Here is an 18,915-nt window from a genome sequence, read left to right as displayed (position 1 = left end):
AAGCGTATGGGAAAGGCTTCCACTGCTATGTCCAGACTGGCCAAGAGAGTGTGGGAAAATGGCGCACTGACATGGAACACAAAATTCCGAGTGTATCAGGCCTGTGTCCTCAGTACCTTGCTCTATGGCAGCGAGGCCTGGACAACGTATGTCAGCCAAGAGCGACGTCTCAATTCATTCCATCTTCGCTGCCTCCAGAGTATACTTGGCATCAGGTGGCAGGACCGTATCTCCAACACAGAAGTCCTCGAGGCAGCCAACATCCCCAGCTTATACACACTACTGAGTCAGCGGCGCTTGAGATGGCTTGGCCATGTGAGCCGCATTTAAGATGGCAGGATCCCCAAAGACACATTGTACAGCGAGCTCGCCACTGGTATCAGACCCACCGGCCGTCCATGTCTCCGCTTTAAAGACGTCTGCAAACGCGACATGAAGTCCTGTGACATTGATCACAAGTCGTGGGAGTCAGTTGCCAGCGTTCGCCAGAGCTGGCGGGCAGCTATAAAGGTGGGGCTAAAGTGTGGCGAGTCGAAGAGACTTGGCAGTTGGCAGGAAAAAAGGCAGAAGCGCAAGGGGAGAGCCAACTGTGTAACAGCCCCGACAAACAAATTTTTCTGCAGCACCTGTGGAAGAGCCTGTCACTCTAGAATTGGCCTTTATAGCCACTCCAGGCGCTGCTCCACACACCACTGACCACCTCCAGGCGCTTACCCATTGTCTCTCGAGATAAGGAGGCCAAAGAAGACTGTTTAAATCCAGTCCAGACTTGGGGGTGAAAAAAAAGTCTCCTCTTTGAATCTTGAGGGTCTTGCAACAAACAAGTTGGGACAGTTCTTGGTAGATATAAGGCTACGATACAAAACTGCTCATAATTTGCCTAAATTATTGGTCTTGCTGTTAGATATAACTGATTTGTTGGGAAGATTCAAAAAACTGCTTCAGTGCAATAAGGGATATTCTTCTGAACACAGTATGTCTAGAAAATTGACCAGGTTGTCAAAGGAGATGTGTTCCATTCCCCTCTGCTAAAATTCATCGCTCTGATGAGCACAAAAGTTAATCAAAAACAAATATTAAAAAATTTAGTGAGGCAACTTCCTTGTTACTGCAAATGGCTGATGCCCTGAACTCATGTCACCGAATTGTAGAAATGTAGAGCACGAATATGGGTTTTGTACATTGTGCCATGGAATAATTAATCTTCTAGTATTGTGTAGCAGTGTACTTTTTTAAGAAAAGGCCAGAATCATCCAAATTGGGTTAATTTCAATATAATGAATTTCAGGAAAAGAATTTGAATGAGAAAGCGTATAAAAATATCCAGGAGCTAGAATCTTATGCGGAGAACGCTCAGTCATCATTTATCTACCTCATGTTGGAAGTATTAGGTAAGAATTCTTCTTATAAAGCATTTTTTAAAAAATGTCGTGTTGATTCTTAAACTGAGACAGGCAGAAGTCTAGATTTAGTAGTTTGATCTTTCAAATGTTTTCACATCAAAGTAAAGGAGTCCTCTGGAACCTAATGGCGCCTGGATGACTTTACTGCTCCATCTATGTAAAACCCAAGTAAGAGCATGTACATGTACAGGTTTGGGCTCCACATTGTATAAAGCACGTTGAGATAATAGAGAGGGTTCAGCATGTGTTCACTAAATGCTGCATGGTATGAGGAAATGCAAATAAAAACTTGAAAAAGTAGGGCAGTATTTTTGTTAGAACGTGGAAGATTATGGGTTTTTTCAGGAGAGACATTTAAAATTATGCAAGGATGCAACAGAAGTTAGAAATGGACTGTTTACACTGGTTGAGGTGGTCTCAAACATGTATAACATCAATGAGATTTAGGACAGAGTAGGTAAAACTTGTTTACATAGTCGGTTGTGAGGCTGTCGATTGCACTACCAGAGTTAGCAATTTAAAACAGAGAGGGCCTGTTTCAGTGCTGTATGACTAAAAACTAAAACTAAAAACAATGCCAAAATTTTAGGATTAGGTTAGATAGGTGCTTGATAGCAAGGGGAATAAAGGGATATTTGAACAGGGCAGGTGTGTGGAATTGGGTCTACTGTTTCTGTGGAGAGTAAACATCAATGTGGACTAGTTTGGCCAAGCAGCCCGAGTTGCAATTTCTAGATAATCTTACCACTGTCTCCTTTTCATCTGTACTCGGGCTGAATCAGACTGCCTGTAGTCTATCTGTTCAAAACTGAGCTAAGCTTTAAATGTCCCACCCGTCACCAAGATCATTGACGTCCATCTCCTTAAAATTGCCTGTCTCGGTCCCAACTTCAGCTCCTATTGCAGCTGAAACCCTTATCCATGGCTTTATCACTCCACAGACTTGAATATTCCAATTTTGCTTGTCAGTCTTCCATTCTCCACCTTACATAAACTCCAGCTTACCTAAAACTCTGCCACTTGTATCCTGCCCTGCAATAAGTTTTGCTTGCCCATCACCACCATCATTGTGCTTTTATAAATTTCTTGATCTTGCACTTTAGGGGCGGCGCAGTGGTTAGCACCGCAGCCTCACCGCTCCAGCGACCCGGGTTCAATTCTGGGTACTGCCTGTGTGGAGTTTGCAAGTTCTCCCTGTGTCTGCGTGGGTTTCCTCCGGGTGCTCCGGTTTCCTCCCACATGCCAAAGACTTGCAGGTTGGTAGGTAAATTGGCCATTAGCAATTGCCCCTAGTGTAGGTAGGTGGTAGGGAAATATAGGGACAGGTGGGGATGTGGTAGGAATATGGAATTAGTGTCGGATTAGTATAAATGGGATGATTGATGGTCGGCACAGACTCGGTGGGCCGAAGGGCCTGTTTCAGTGCTGTATCTCGAAAACTAAAAACTTTCTCACTCTTGTCCACTTGCTTGTTCTGTCACTTGTGCATTCATTCTCTTTCTCTTTGAGTTGTTTTTTATTTCCTATTTGTGGAACAGCTTAGGATATTTTACATTGAAATCTGCCCTGACTCCCTTCCTTTCTTTGCTCCAACTTCAAGAAGAGCATGGAGACTTTAGTGATTAAGGTCACTGTTGACCACTGAATGCTTTTTTTGAAGTTCATTGAAGAAAATTTAACCTTCTCTCGTAACTCTTCATTTCTACACTTTTGAGAGCTGATGATTAAATATTTAGGGGAATATAGTAAGTTTTTCTCAAAGATGAAATGATCTTCATTCTTAGGACTGTGCAAGATCTTAACTTGCTGCTAGCCTGGTGAAAGATGGCAGCATTTGAGATTGTTCAGGTCCAATGAACAAAAGTTGTTGTTTTCAGTATGCTACTTCTGTGCTGATGCTAAATGGAAATAATAGACATCACCAAATGAGCGACAAAACAATAATCTAATTGAGGGGTTAAGTAAATTGCAAGAATTACTTTCCCAGTGTGGAAATAATGCATGATATTGGGAGAAGGAAGAAATGTTTAGAAAAAGGGAAATAATTACAAATCATCTTCCCTATAAGAAAAGTGATGGAAGCTATCATCGACAGTGTTACCGAGTGCCACATAACCTGCTCACTGAAGCTCCGTTTGGGTTCTGCCAGGGCCACTCAGCTCCTGACCTCACTACAGCCTTGATGCAAACATGGGCAAAAGAGCTGAACTCCAGAGATGAGGTGAGAGAGACTACCCTTGACATCAAGGCAGCATTTGACCGAGTATGGCATCGAGGAGCCCTTGCCAAATTGAAGTCAATGGGAATCAGAGGAAAATTCTCCGCTGGGTAGAGTCATACCTAGCGCAAAGGAAGGTGGTTGTGGTTGTTGGAGGTCTATCATCTCAGTCCCAGGACATCACTGCAGGAGTTCCTCAGGGTAGTGTCCTAGGCTCAACCATCTTCAGCTATCAATGACCTTCCCTCTATAATAAGGTCATAGTGGGGATGTTCACTGATTTGAGGAGTTGTGAATGGTATTGAACATTGTACAGATACTAAAACAGTGTGTGTCCTTATGCAGCAAGACCTGGACAACATTCAGGTTTGGGCTAATAAGTGGCAAGCAACATTTGCGCCACACAAGTGCTAACCAATGACTATCTCCAACAAGAGAGAATCTAACCATCTCCCCTTGACATTCAACAACATTACTATTGTTGAATCCCCCACAATCAACATCCTGGGGGTTACCATTGACCAGAAACTGAATTGGAGCAGCCATACAAATCCTGTGGCTACAAGAGCAGGTCAGAGGCTGGGAATTCTGCTGCCTGTATGCTACCTCCTGACTCCCCAAAGCCTGTCCGCCATCTACAAAGCACAAGTCAGGAGAGATGGAATACTCTCCACTTTCCTGCATGAGTGCAGCTCCAACAATATTCGGGAAGCTTGACACCATCCAGGACAAAGTAGCCCCTTTGGCACCCTATCCACCACCTTAAACATTGACTCCCTCTTCCACCCATGCTCAGGGCTGAATTTTGAGTGCGCTGCAGTTCGCGGCAGCGCACTCTTAAAAATGGCGTGTATGCCACGCAGATACGCTGTCCCTGAGCCCCCGCAATATTACGCGCAGGCGCTGGTGCCATTTTTAAAGGGCTTTAAGCACTTATAAAGAAATTTTTATTTTTTAAGGTGTAGTCATCGGGAAGTTTTATTAGCAATGAATAAAGATGTTGAGGCCTTTCCCCTATCCCCCCCCAATGGTCACTTAAGTGGCATTTATTCTCAAAAAATAATTTGTTCCCTTCCCGAACTTTCCCCCCGAACCTTTTGAGCATTTGGCCTCTGACCCCTTTTTCCCCCCCCCCCCACCCCAACCAGGTTCTCGCCCGGAACTCTGTATGGAGTTCCAAAGGTGCACGGTGCACAAACGGCGGCCTTAATATTGGAGTGGGATGGCTGCCGCCTGCAGGTAGGTGAATTTGTATTTCATTAGGTTTTATTTTAATATGGAGATGAAGGGCCCGCTGCTTGATGGCGGGGGAGGGGCCGCACCAAGGTCCCACCGCTGGCGGTAATATGCGGTGGGCCTCCCCCCGCAGCATTTTACCGGCCCCCGCTCTGCAACCCATGGTGTCGAGGGGCTGGTAAAATTCAGCCCTCGGTGTGTACTTATCTACAAAGCCACAGAACCTTCCAAACCCATGACCTCTTCCACCTAGAAAGACATAGACAGCAGATGCGTGGGAACACCACCACCTGCAAGTTCCCCTCCAAGCCACACATCATCCTGACTTGGAAACACGATGCCGTTCCTTCACTGTCACTGGATCAAAATCCTGGAACTCCCTCCCGAACAGCACTGTGGATGTACTGCACCAGATGGACTGCAGCGGTTCAAGAAGGCATCACCAACACCTTCTCGGGCAATTAGGGATGGACAACAAATGCTGGCCTTGCCAGCAATGCTCACATTCCCATGAAACAAATTTTAAAAATCTTGTTTTCATTCTGGTATACTGAACAACAACTTGCGTTTATATGGCATCTATAACTTAGAAAACTATTCCAAGATACTTCACAGAAGTGTAATCAGACACAAATCGACGGTGAGCCATAAAAGGAGGTATTATGAGGCAGTACTAAAACCTTTGTCAAAGAGGTGTGTTTTTAGGATCATTTTAAGGAGGAAAGGGAGAAGGTGGCAATTCCAGAGCTTCGGGCCTAGACAATTGAAGGCACAGCTAGAAATGTTGGGGCAAAGAAAATGGGGCTGCACAAGGAGCCAGAATTGAAGGAGCGCACAGTTGTCAGCATGAATGAGGTTACAGGTCTAGGGAGGGGCAAGATCATGAAGGGATTTGAACACTCTGATGAAAATTTAAAAGTTTAGGCACTGGGGAACTGGGAGCCACAGTTGTTCAGTGAACGCAGGGTTGATTGCTGAGCGGGTTGTGGTGCTGGATAGGATAAGGGCAACAGAGTTTTGCATGAACTGAAATGTATGGTGAATGGGAAACTGGCCAAGAGAGCATTGGAATAGCCGAGTCTAGAGATAACAAAAGCATGGATAAAAGTTTCAGCAGCAGATAAACTGAGGCAGTCTTGGGGTATAATTAGCTACATCTTTTACATCCTGTAGTTTTCTTGCATCTTGGTAGAAAAGTGTTCTTGGCAGTCTTATTAATCTAGTTTCTGTTTCTTCTTATCAGTACTTGGCTGTTGTTTTTAACAGGTGTAAAGGATATCCATGCGGATCATGCAGCCAGTCATATCGGGAAAGCTCAGGGAATAGTGACATGTCTACGTGCAACTCCTTATCATTGTATGCAACGAAAGGTTTACCTTCCACTGGACATTTGTCTACTGGTAATTTTAAATGATGTGTTTTACTTTTTGAAAACTATTCATCACCCAAGTATTCAAAACAAGATTACAGCATTGTGTTTATTTAGAGAATGGTGCAATGGTTGCATTTCCTCAACTTTTTGTGTGGAAAAACTAGAAATTTACAAAAGTTGAGTGAACCTTAGGGCTGAATTTTATCAGCCCGCTAGGGATGGGCAGGTTGGCATGGGTGCACAGAATTGTGCGGGAAGGTGGAGTGCCTGTGGCCTTCCTGGCGCCATTCAATTTAGTCAGGGGTGGGAAAGGCCGATGACAGCCTTCCCACTCGAAGACCAATTGAGGCCTTTGTGTGGCCAGCTCATAGCCACTTAAGGGCCTCATCCCGCCGCCACTGGCATTTTACTAGCAGCAGGGGAGCCCTCCACGTCTTGGGGCAGTTACCCAGTAACACCAGGCAGCCTCCGTGTGGGGTGGAGAGGGGGAGAAGCCTTCCTGCTTGAGCAATCTGTAGCCCAAGGAGGGCCTCTGGCGGCGACAGACCCATGCCCTCAACAACCCACCCCTCGCTGATGCTTGCTTAACTGGTCCCGGCGAGCCCGCCCCCACTTACCTCCTCTCTGAGGCTCCATGGCTGCTCCTGGTCCTGGGCCTCCTGCTGTCCCAGCAGTGGCCACCACTTCCAGTAGCGCTGCTGGGACTGCTGAGCTGCCGGCCCTTTAATTGGCCAGCAGCTCTTGGAGGCAGGATCTCCGTCCTGGCCCAGCGTCAGGGCTCCTGCCAGCTGCATATAATTTAGCCCTTACTGTCTGAGGCTTTTTTTTTGCTTTCTGCCTATTTCTAGTCATTGATGTACTTGAAAATAACATTCACTCACCACAACATTTTAACATAGTGGATTCTGCACAAAACCTGAGTTTTGAAGTCTTTCCAGGGATGGAAAGCGTTTTTTGGCTATGAGTCCAAAATGAAATTATGTTCAGGTAGTCTTAACATAATTGCTAAACATTATACACAATTTGGCGCAATTTTTATTATTAACAAGGCCATCTTAGAGAAGCTACATGGAGAAAATTAACGTTGTTGATATAGCAGATGTTGTTTTGAGGTTGGGATTTTGCAAGTTTTATTTTCCACTTGACTATTCCGTGCCTGGACTGGGTGTGCTTGATGCTGACAATGGGCTCTTGAATGATTTTTAAAGCATTTTATATTGATGGAATTATTTGACAAGCTTCAAAGGAGAGAGATGTGGTTTAAAGAACATATGCCTGTTTTTGTTTTGTGTCTTGGCATGTGGTGCAAATTGGCAAAACAGTAATTACTATAAAAGTCGTGACACAAAATGTTGTCCTGATTTGGAAGTGAAGATACCATAGGCAGCTTGCTCAGACGTTCTGATCTGCAGTTAATCCTTTTTCTGAGAGCAGTAAAACCTTGGGTTTCTATTGAAATAATGGGAAAATATTTAAGAGTTTTATTGTTTGAGGAGACTTTTTTTTTAAGAGAAATGCTGGACTTTCATTCCAATCAGTTTTTAACCAGAGTTACATTGTCAAATTTGCGGTATGTGTGATTAACTGCATAGTTGTTACCAGGGGATGGCCTTTGGTGCCTCCATTTCAAATGCTGAGGTATAAACCATGACCTTAAACTGTACATACTAACCTGTGAAGTCTAGCTAAAGTGATGACAGCATTTTTATTAACTCAGAAATGAGAACAGAAATTTGTGTGACATTCACATTGAATGCCATATACTGAATTTAGCTAATGGATTTACTTTTGGATTGCAAGTGGTTACATTTTTAAGATTTTGCAGTGTTGTTTGTTCAGAAATATGAAGCATATGTATAATGAATTGTGTTTGTGAGTTCATTTTTGGGGATTAAAGGCTCGAGAGGTTTTCAAAAACTTTAGGCTGTACGGCATTGTAAGAGAGTTTTAAAAGTTAGGGTGTAGTGATTGTAAAGTTGAGCACCAATAGAGTAGAGAGAATGGACAACAAGTAATCCAGAGTTTGAAAAGTAAGGCTAGGATGAATGTTCGGAGAAATCAGTGTTGTGGAAGACAGGGAACTAGTGATGCTTGGCAAAGATGGATGTGTGGGATTTTGTTTGAGAAAAAACTTAAACCATGGGAAAGAAAAGACTTTGATTTATATAGTGCCTTTCATGACCATAGATGTCACAAAGCGCTTTACAGCCAATAAAATACTTTTTGAAGTGTAGTCACTGTTGTAATGTAGGAAACGCAGCAGTCAATTTGTGCACAGCAAGTTCCCACAAACTGCAATGTGATAATGATCAGATGATCGTTTTTTTTTGCGGTGTTGATTGAGGGATAAATTTTGGCCAGGATACTGGGGAAGACTCCCCTGATCTTTGAAGTAGTGTCAAGGGATCTTTTACTTCCACCTAAGAAAGCAGATGAGGCCTTGGTTTAACGTCTCACCTGAAAGACGGCACCTCTGAAGTGCAACACTCTCTCAGCACTGCATTGGATTGTCAGCCTCAATGTTTTGTACTCAAAACCTAGAGTGGGACTTGAAGCCAAAACCTTCTGACTCAGGTAAGAGTGCAAACAGCTGAGCCATGCTGACACTTTTTTTGAATTCTAGACTAATCTGATTTTGTAAACAAGTGTAAACTGCTAAGCAGTTCATTCCAGAAATTAATTTTGGAGCTGATTAGGGTTTTGGCTGCTTAGAAAGATGTAGCAGTGAAAGTGAGCTTTGTCTGCAGGTTGGAAACTGCAATCTTGGTGGCTGACCAGATGCAGGATGAGGAAATGCACTCGGTCGAGCATATTGCTTGGGTAAGCTGCAATTAGTTTCTGAGATGGCATATCTTGGAGTTATTTTAACATTTAAAAATAACTGTATTTCTTGGTTCTATGATGAGTGGATGAAACTAAAAGGTTCTTTGAAATGCCCCAAATTTGCAACTCTTTGTTTTAATGCTTTACTCTCTCTGTATCTTGCATATACCATAAACCAGAAATGATTGGTTCACTCTGGCTCTTTTTCTACAGAAGTTTTAGCTTAATCATTGTTTTTGATATGCAGCAGCTGTGAATATCCCATGCTGTGCGGTAGCTATAAAATGCAGTTTCTACCCAAATGCTTGTTCAGTAATGTGTAATTTGATTACAGCACTAGGTAGCAGTAATATTAAATACTGTCAAGTTAGCAAATTAGATTTGATGTGTGAAATGTAGAACATTTAAGTCAATTTTCTCCACACAGAAGGTCACAATTTTTATCTGCTATATGGATTTTTTTTTAGAATTTAATCTGTTTTTGAGTGGCCTAAAGTAAAGGCGACCAAATGTCAGTGAGAATTAAGAGGTGACACTGAATCATGAACAATGTCATACAGGATTTAATTGATAAGTTTAGCCAAGATGACCTCATTGCTGTGACATGCTGGAAGCTAGACTGGAGGAATTTCAGTAGGGAGCTCTGGGAAAGATGGGCATATAGTTAGAAAGCATCATGCTGCAGAGTGATGAAAGAAATGTTAGAGATGGGGCATTACAGGATGGATAGGCCAAAGGCAGCATAATTTGAGTAAAGGATAACAACTAATTTTGAAGAAGAGTGGGATGGTGCCTGTAGAATGGGAATTGTTAACTATATCATCTAGCATGGGGGCCAGGAGCAGTAATTTTTTAAAAATTTGTTCATGGGGTGTGGGCATCGCTGACGATGGCATTTATTGCCCATCTCTAATTGCCCTTGAGAAAGCAGTGGTGAACCACTTTGAACTGTTGCAGTCTGTGTGGTGTAGGTACACCAACAGTGCTGTTAGGTAGGGAGTTCCGGGATTTTGACTCAACAACGATGAAGGAATGGCCATATATTTCCAAGTCAGGATGGTGCTTGACTTAGAGGGGAACTTGCACATAGTGTTCCTATGTGCCTGCTGCCCTTGTTCTACCAAGTGGTAGAGGTCACAAGTTTCGAACGTGCTATCAAAGAAACCTTGTTGAGTTGCTGAAAGTCCATCTTGTAGATGGTGCACACGGCAACCATGATGTGCCAGTGGTTAGGTGGTAGGTAGGCTGCCGATCAAGCAGCTGCTTTGTCCTGGATAGTGTTGAGCTTACTGAGTGTTGTTGGAGCTGCACTCATCTAGGCAAATGGAGAGTATTCCATCACACTTCAGACTTGTGCCTTTGTAGATGGAAAGAGTTTGAGGAATCTGGAGTGAGTTACTTGCTGCAGAATACACAGCCTCTGACCTGCTCTTGTAGCCACAGTATTTATGTGGCTGTCTCTAGTTGAGAGGGACCTGGCAATGTAATTTACCACTTACCAGCCAAAGTCTGATTGTTATCCCATGTCTTGCTGCACGCAGTCAGGATCAAGAATTGCTTGGGAAGGGGATTTAGGGAACTGGAGATGAGTTGAGAGTTTGGAGAGCGCGAGGGGAAGATGGAACAGCAACTCTAAAGTGATGACTGGTTGGGGCAGAAATGGTTGGGAATTTGGAATGGAGGGGGAGAGGAAGCTGCTGGTCTCTATTTTGGAGATAAAACATTCTCCTGAGTTCTTTAATATTAGAGGTCGGAGAAAGGAGTTTGAGGAGAGAGTTAGTCATTGGGAAGAGAAGCCTGTGATTATCCTTGCCCTTTAGAGTGATCTATAGTACATTTATATGTGCAATGCTATATTTTTGAATCGAAGCAAGATTTGGTACATCATGCTATAATTCAGAATGTAGAAAGGAAGTTAAATGCAGCTCTTCCCTGTAAGTGTTTCTACTTGTCGTAACATGGTGCTATGTGATATGAGTCAATGACTGCTACTTTCTAAGACTGTCGTAGTCTGATTTTCATTTGCAATGAATTGGATTCGTTGAACTTAGCTTACTGTATTTTTATCCTTTATTTTTATCCTTTTTAGCATGGCGTGTCACAAGAAGATTTTATTCGAGGAAATCGAGAAAAAAACGTGAGGGATGTGGTATTTGATGTAGCAAGTCAGGCGCATGTTCACCTTGAACATGTATGTATTTCTTGCCTTCAGCAGAATTAGAATTACTTCTCTAACTCTTCCTCTGTCCCTCATTTTCTTCCCATCTCTGGCTCTGAGATACTCTGTTGTTGCCACCTGAGACATTCTGGCTCTGTGCCACTGACTTTCCAATATGACCCCCACTCTTTGTGTGTCTGTCATATAGTTTCTTGCTCTCCCCATTTTTCTACTGCTTTCTATCCATCCTTTTCTTAGTCATTTGCTTCTTTAACTCTTTTAAAATCTACTGTAATTGCTATTACTAACAGATGAAATGTAAATATCTAATTTTATTTTTTCCAGGCCAGAACATTCAGTAAAAATGTTCCTTCAAAGGCCTGCCCGGCATTTTTGCAAACAGTAAGCTCTTTCTAAGCTATATTTCCATTTTTCATTTGATTTTAAAAAAACACAAAGCTTAACATTTATTGATCTTGTTTACTTATAGGTTGTTCTCGATGACTATTTGGACAGAATTCGTAAAGTGGATTTTGATGTGTTTCATCCCAGTCTGCAGAAAAGGAATACGATGCTTCCTTTCTACTTGTATATACGTTCTTGGAGGAAAATATATTAATATAAAAACAGTTTTATAAATGGAAAGTTTAATTTCAGTGGTCACTTTTTTTTAAAAAAGGTAAATCTGCAATTTTGAAGACTGATGAAATTATAGATTAGTATGCTGTCCTTTTTCACCTCCAGGACCTGAGCTCAAATTCAGATCAGATTGATGGGATGCAATCTGCTTTTGTGTCTTCCTAATGGTCCTACAGGAAAGGAGTATGGTGCAGTCAATTCTATAGTTCCTTCTGAAAGGTCAGTGCTGAGTTGCAAGCAGTTGTGGCCTATCTTAAACCAGTAATGTTGTACAGACAGATCATAAGGACAGTGTAAGAAATGGGGAAGTAATTCACATTTGCTCTCGAATGTATTCTGAGATTCAGATAAAGGCATGTTGAGATTGAGTGGAATATCTTTGTATTTTACCTGTGCTATACTTAACCTGGGAGTACTTGCTGTTGATACTGGTGACAGACGTGTTCCCTTTTTTTTATGTTCCATTCTCCATCAATGTTGGCTTTAACATTTAGGATAAAACCACAAATCCTAAAAATGTATTTTTTAGGTTCCATTTCAAAACAAACAACAATAATTTGTATTTATGTAGTACCTTAATGTAATAAAACATCCCAAGCTGCTTCACAGGAACATTATAACGCAAAATTTGACACCGAGCCACATAATGTGATATTAGGGCAGATGGCCAAACGTATAGTCAGAGGTAGGTTTTAAGGAGAGTCCTAAAAGAGGAAAGAGAAGTGGAGATGTTTCGGGATGGAGTTCCAGAACTTAGGACCTTGGCAGCTAAAGACACAACAACCAATGGTGGAGTAATTAAAATCAGGGATGCTCAAGAGGCTAGAATTAGAGGAGTACAGATATCTCGGAGGGTTGTGAGGTTGGAGGAGATTACAGAGATGGGAGGGGCGAGGCCGTGGAAGAATTTGAAATTATTGCTAAACCAGGAGACAATGTAGGTCAGTAGGATAGGGGCAGTAAAAACAAAGTGCTGGAAATACTCAGCAGGTCCGGCAGCATTTGTGGAGAGAGAGAAGCAGAGTTAATGTTTCAGGTCTGTGACCTTTCATCAGCACTGGCAAATGTTAGAAAAGAATTGGGTTTTGGTGGGGAAGAGAACAGAAGGGAAGGTGTGTTATAGGACAGAGGGCAAGAGAGATTAAATAACAAAGCTGTTATGGGACAAAGGCAAAGAGTGTGTTAATGCTTGTGGGGAAAGACAATGCATTTGTATAGAGAGAATGTCAGTGGCAGAATAATGAGCAGCTCTGCCCACATGAAAAAAATGGGCACATGGTTAAAAAATAAAATAAAATAATAAAAAGAAAAGTATGAAAAAAGCCAGTCATGCTCTGAAATTGTTGAACTCAAGGTTGAGTCCACAAGGCTGTAGAATACCTAATCGAAACATCAGGTGCTGCTCTTCGAGCTTCCCTCTTGTTCTCTTCCCCACCAAAATCCCCCCTTCAGTTGCTTAAAACCTAATTCTTCTCTGATCTTTGCCAGTTCTGCTGAGAGGTCACAGACCTGAAACATTAACTCTGCTTCTGTCTCTGCAGATGCTGCCTGACTTGCTGAGTATTTGCAGCACTTTGTTTTTATTTCAGATTTACAGCATCTGCAGTATTTTGCTTTTATAATGAGGATAGGGGTAATGGGTGAACGGGACTTGGTGCGAGCTGAGGACACAGGCAGCAGAGTTTTGGATGACGTCAAATTTACAGAGGGTAGGACATGGAAGGGTGGCCTGGAATGCGATGGAATAATCAAGTCTAGAGGTAACAGGTGTGGATAAGGGTTTCGGCAACAAATGAGCTGAGGCAGGATGGAGTCAAATGATGTTCCTGAGGTGGAAATAGGCAGTTTTAGTGATTGCAGGGATATGAAGTTGCCAACTCACCTCTGGTTTGAAAAGATAAAGAACAGAAATTTGTGAATTAACAGTAATTATTCAAGCACCCTTTTTTTTTCCTGTTTGCCTTCAAGTGAGCTCTTCTCGTGATATAAGGAGCAGTTCAGTTTAAGAGCAGATCTTTTGAGATATCCTGCAGTCTTTTATATTCTTTCATCCCACAATTGTGTTTTTTGCATCGTAGGTTCATCAGATGACTTGCTCTGAATCATATTGAATGTCTTTCATATTTTTAATTTATTACCTTCTGGGAAAATACATTTTTCCTGGTTTCCCAGAAATATACAGTCAAGTACCACCTAAGCCATTGATTATCCACATCCATCATGCAAGGCCCTCCTGATAAATACATCATGGCCTGTAGTTTCACTTTAAAAAAAAAAGTGTAATTTGTCTCATGTTGGTCAAACCAGTGCAAAAATCAGGATTTCAAGTGCAAATTGTGTTTCCACAATCTTTTTGCACTAATTCAAAAAAACGTCACTGGTGCTGGCCCTGGCCATGCTCCCAAATCAATTTAATCATCGTTGTGAGTTTCAGCTAATTGCACCCATTTGCAGGCCTTCGAAGAGGCTTTTAAAATTAAGCTAGTTCTTTTGGGTGCAAGGCCACTAATAGCAAAGTTGTTTTAAAGGCTTATAAATGTAACTTTTTAATTTTCTATGAAACTAACTACTATACACCAATATGCTCAAAGCTCTGCTTCAAGAATGCTTGCAAATGTGACATGAAGGTCCGAAATGTCGGCGACCACACCTGGCATCAGTGGCTTGTGAAAGAAGGAAATGGCGACACATTGTGTGGACTGGTGTGCAATACACTATGACCAGTTGCTACAGCAGCTTGCCAACAGGCACCGACGCTGAAAACAGCAACTCAGTTACTTGTCAGCTTCACATGCAGTATGTGTGGCAGAACCTGCATCTCCAGGATTGGCCTTCACAGCCATCATCAAAGGTGCACCAAGAGAAGACACCCAACCTAAATGGATTGTTTGCTGCGTGTCCATCATCTTTCATACATGGAAGGATGCCAACCAACCAACAAGACCAATATAACTAACAAGTGGTTCAGTATTGTTTTCTAAAGTCATTTTCAGTTACTTAAAATAGTTACTCACAGGTGGCGGATTGCACTGAATAAATTGCTTATTTGTTGTGATAAATCCATTTCCAGCTGTATAAATCAAACTATCTTAATCTTAAACGTGTTAATGAATATTTTTAAAGCAAAAACTTTAAAAAAAAATTCTAAAATATTGCTCAGTTGCCCTGATTTTATGATAGATTTTATAGACGGCGATTAAGCAAATAAGTTTGAGTGGAATCTTGAGAAAAACACTTTCAACATTAGTGCAGTTTTGGGTGCAGATTACCAATTGTGCCCAAAGTGGGAACTCTACCCCCATTTGTTTAAGTCTTAACTGTTTTCCAAATTATCTAAAATTTTAATGGTGAAATATAATGTGTAAAGAGTTGCTATTATAGGTGTAGCTGACTTACATTAAGAAAGCGTGGCGATTTCCAGTAATGCAGTGTTGATCTTTTGATGGTGTACTTTCCAAGTACCAAGGTGCTGCGAACAGGATTACTAAAGTGGCCACAAATATGATAGTTTCCTATTGGATTTATTAGTGACCAAGGAGAAACTTCTTTACCCAGAGAGTGATAAGAATGTGGAACTCATTACCACAAGGTGTGGTTGAGACAAACATCCTTCTTTGGCCTCCTTATCTCGAGAGACAATGGACAATGACACCTGGAGGTAGTCAGTGGTGTGTGGAGCAGTGCCTGGAGTGGCTATAAGGCCAATTCTAGAGTGACAGGCTCTTCCACAGGTGCTGCAGAAAAATTTGTTTGTCGGGGCTGTTACACAGTTGGCTCTCCCCTTGCGCTTCTGTCTTTTTTTCCTGCCAACTGCTAAGTCTCTTCGACTCGCCACACTTTAGCCCCGCCTTTATGGCTGCCCGCCAGCTCTGGCGAACGCTGGCAACTGACTCCCACGACTTGTGATCAATGTCACAGGACTTCATGTCGCGTTTGCAGACGTCTTTAAAGCGGAGACATGGACGGCTGGTGGGTCTGATACCAGTGGCGAGCTCGCTGTACAATGTGTCTTTGGGCATCCTGCCATCTTCCATGCGGCTCACATGGCCAAGCCATCTCAAGTGCCGCTGACTCAGTAGTGTGTATAAGCTGGGGGTGTTGGCCGCCTCGAGGACTTCTGTGTTGACACTTCATCCTTGCGCCTTCATGATCCTGCCTCGTCATCTGCTATTGCTGTTCCTCCTTCCTGTCTAGCTATCTGTGCTGCTTCCTTCTCTGTTCGGGTCAGGAGACAGAGAGTGGGGACACCACTCCCTGTCTTGGTCCACTCCTTTTTGTTGTGGGTCTGCTTGTCCTGCAGGAGAATATTCTGATTTAATGACATGTCAAAAGTGGCTTAATACCCATTGTCTACATGCATCGACGACAGTCATTCTGGCCTGTCAGTTGCAGACCGCATCCAAGGGCAAACAGATACCAGACATAAATATTCTCCAGAATTAATTGCAATATGGCAACAGGGCTTAACATGCATCTGAAAACAAGGCATGGGTGCCCACTGACAAATATAAAACTTCTCAGAGTCCATGAGATAAATATTTGGACAGCTTTGGCCACATTATTTACGCTCCCCGATCTGAGCAAGTCATTCACCTGTTTCCGACACTGAACTCAGCTTTACGAGTAATCCCAATGTTTGTCACCTCCTACGCAATCTCCATCCAGACCACCTTGGTCGGGCGGGAGGATCTTCTGAGTCCATTTTTTTTACTCATTCATGGGATATGGGCATCGCTGGCTAGACCAGCATTTATTGCCCATTCCTAATTGCCCTTGAGAAGGTGGTGGTGAGCTGCCTTCTTGAACCGCTGCAATGCATGTGGGGTAGTTACACCCATAGTGCTGGTAGGAAGAGAGTTCCAGGATTTTGACCCAACAACAGTGAAGGAACGACAATATAGATCCAAGTCAGGATGGTGTGTGGTTTGAAGGGGAACTTGCAGGTGGTGGTGTTTTCATGCATCTGCTACCCTTGTCCTTCTAGGTGGTAGAGGTCACGGGTTTGGAAGGTGCTATCGAAGGAGTCTTAGTGCATTGCTGCAGAGCATCCTGTAGATGGTACACACTGCCGCGACTGTGCATCGGTGGTCGAGGGAGTGAATGTTTATGGATGGGGTGCCAATCAAGCGGGCTGCTTTGTCCTGGATGGTGTCGAGCTTCTTGAGCATTGTTGGAGCTGCACCCATCCAGGCAAGTGGAGAATATTCCATCACACTCCTGACTTGTACCTTGTAGATGGTGGACAGGCTTTGGGGAGTCAGGAGGTGAGTTACTCACAGCAGAGCTCCTCGCCTCTGACCTGCTCTTGTAGCCACGGTATTTATATGGTGTTATAACCAGATGAGAAAGGGGTCTAGGGGTTCCCTCTCAGCCTTTTCCTGGTCTGACCGTAACAGGGTTTAATTTTTAAAATACCGTGTTTTAACTTCCCCTCAGTGAATCCTTGTTCACTGCTCTCCAATTGAAATGGCAAAGGAATCAACCAGACAGGTTTTCTTAGATTTAAACAAGAAAGGTGTAAGTTTATTAACCTTAAAACTCTCTTTTTTATTTATTTATTTATTTTTTAATTTAGAGACACAGCACTGAAACAGGCCCTTCGGCCTACCGAGTCTGTGCCGACCAAGAACCACCCATTTATACTAACCCTACAGTAATGCCATATTCCCTACCACCTACCTACACTAGGGGCAACTTACAATGGCCAATTTACCTTTCACCTGCAAGTCTTTGGCGGTGGGAGAAAACCGGAGCACCCGGCAGAAATCCACGCGGTCACAGGGAGAATTTGCAAACTCCGCACAGGCAGTACCCAGAATTGAACCTGGGTCCCTGGAATTGTGAGGCTGCGGTGCTAATCACTGCGCCACTGTGCCGCCTCCTTGTCTCTGGAGACAATGGGTAAGTGCCTGGAGGTGGTCAGTGGTTTGTGAAGCAGCGCCTGGAGTGGCTATAAAGGCCATTTCTAGAGTGACAAGAGTCTTCCACAGGTGCTGCAGATAAAATTGGTTGTTGGGGCTGTTCCACAGTTGGCTCTCCCCTTGCGCTTCTGTCTTTTTTCCTGCCAACTGCTAAGTCTCTTCGACTCACCATGCTTTAGCCCCGCCTTTATGGTTGCCCGCCAGCTCTGGCTATCACTGGCAACTGACTCCCACGACTTGTGATCAATGTCACAGGACTTCATGTAGCGTTTGCAGACGTCTTTAAAGCGGAGACATGGATGGCCGGTGGGTCTGGTACCAGTGACGAGCTCGCTGTACGATGTGTCCTTGGGAATCCTGCCATCTTCCATGCGGCTCACATGGCCAAGCCATCTCAGGCGCTGCTGGCTTAGTAGGGTGTATATGCTGGGGATGTTGGCCGCCTCGAGGACTTCTGTGTTGGAGATACGGTCCTGCCACCTGATGCCAAGTATTCTCCGGAGGCAGCGAAGATGGAATGAATTGAGACGTCGCTCTTGGCTGACGTACGTTGTCCAGGCCTCGCTGCCGTAGAGCAAGGTACTGAGGACAGAGGCTTGATACACTTGGACTTTTGTGTTCTGTGTCAGTGCGCCATTTTCCCACACTCTCTTGGCCAGTCTGGACATAGCAGTGGAAGCCTTTCCCATGCGCTTGTTGATTTCTGCATCGAGAGACAGGTTACTCGTGATAGTTGAGCCTAGGTAGGTGAACTCTTGAACCACTTCCAGAGCGTGGTCGCCAATATTGATGGATGGAGCATTTCTGACGTCCTGCCCCATGATGTTCGTTTTCTTGAGGTTGATGGTTAGGCCAAATTCATTGCAGGCAGCCGCAAACCTGTCGATGAGACTCTGCAGGCATTCTTCGGTGTGAGATGTTAAAGCAGCATTGTCAGCAAAGAGGAGTTCCCTGATGAGGACTTTCCGTACTTTGGACTTCGCTCTTAGACGGGCAAGGTTGAACAACCTGCACCCTGATCTTGTGTGGAGGAAAATGCCTTCTTCTGAAGACTTGAATGCATTTGAGAGCAGCAGGGAGAAGAAAATCCCAAAAAGTGTGGGTGCGAGAACACAGCCCTGTTTCACGCCACTCAGGATAGGAGA

The 18,915-nt window shown here is 43.5% G+C and overlaps 1 protein-coding gene across 3 annotated transcripts in view; it reads left to right on the top strand.

The window, feature by feature from the left end:
• ndufaf6 (NADH:ubiquinone oxidoreductase complex assembly factor 6) overlaps positions 1 to 14,999 on the top strand; it is a 38,868-nt gene extending 23,869 nt beyond the window's left edge. The window contains exons 5-10 of one of the 3 annotated variants that reach the window (XR_010975037.1): positions 1,289 to 1,391; positions 6,124 to 6,257; positions 11,142 to 11,243; positions 11,556 to 11,612; positions 11,701 to 11,889; positions 14,441 to 14,999. Coding sequence is in view for 1 of the 3 variants with exons in the window: in XM_068031557.1 (XP_067887658.1) it covers positions 1,289 to 1,391; positions 6,124 to 6,257; positions 11,142 to 11,243; positions 11,556 to 11,612; positions 11,701 to 11,829 (525 nt within the window). In the remaining 2 variants the exon portion in view is untranslated. Of the gene's footprint in view, positions 1 to 1,288; positions 1,392 to 6,123; positions 6,258 to 11,141; positions 11,244 to 11,555; positions 11,613 to 11,700 lie in introns of all 3 variants that reach the window. The other 2 variants (XR_010975036.1, XM_068031557.1) reach the window with 2 other exon arrangements.
• Positions 15,000 to 18,915: the final 3,916 nt, after the last annotated feature.

Source organism: Heterodontus francisci, chromosome 5 (genome assembly GCF_036365525.1).
Source record: "Heterodontus francisci isolate sHetFra1 chromosome 5, sHetFra1.hap1, whole genome shotgun sequence".
Lineage (NCBI taxonomy): Eukaryota > Metazoa > Chordata > Chondrichthyes > Heterodontiformes > Heterodontidae > Heterodontus > Heterodontus francisci.
This window is presented reverse-complemented; position numbering and strand designations above follow the sequence as displayed.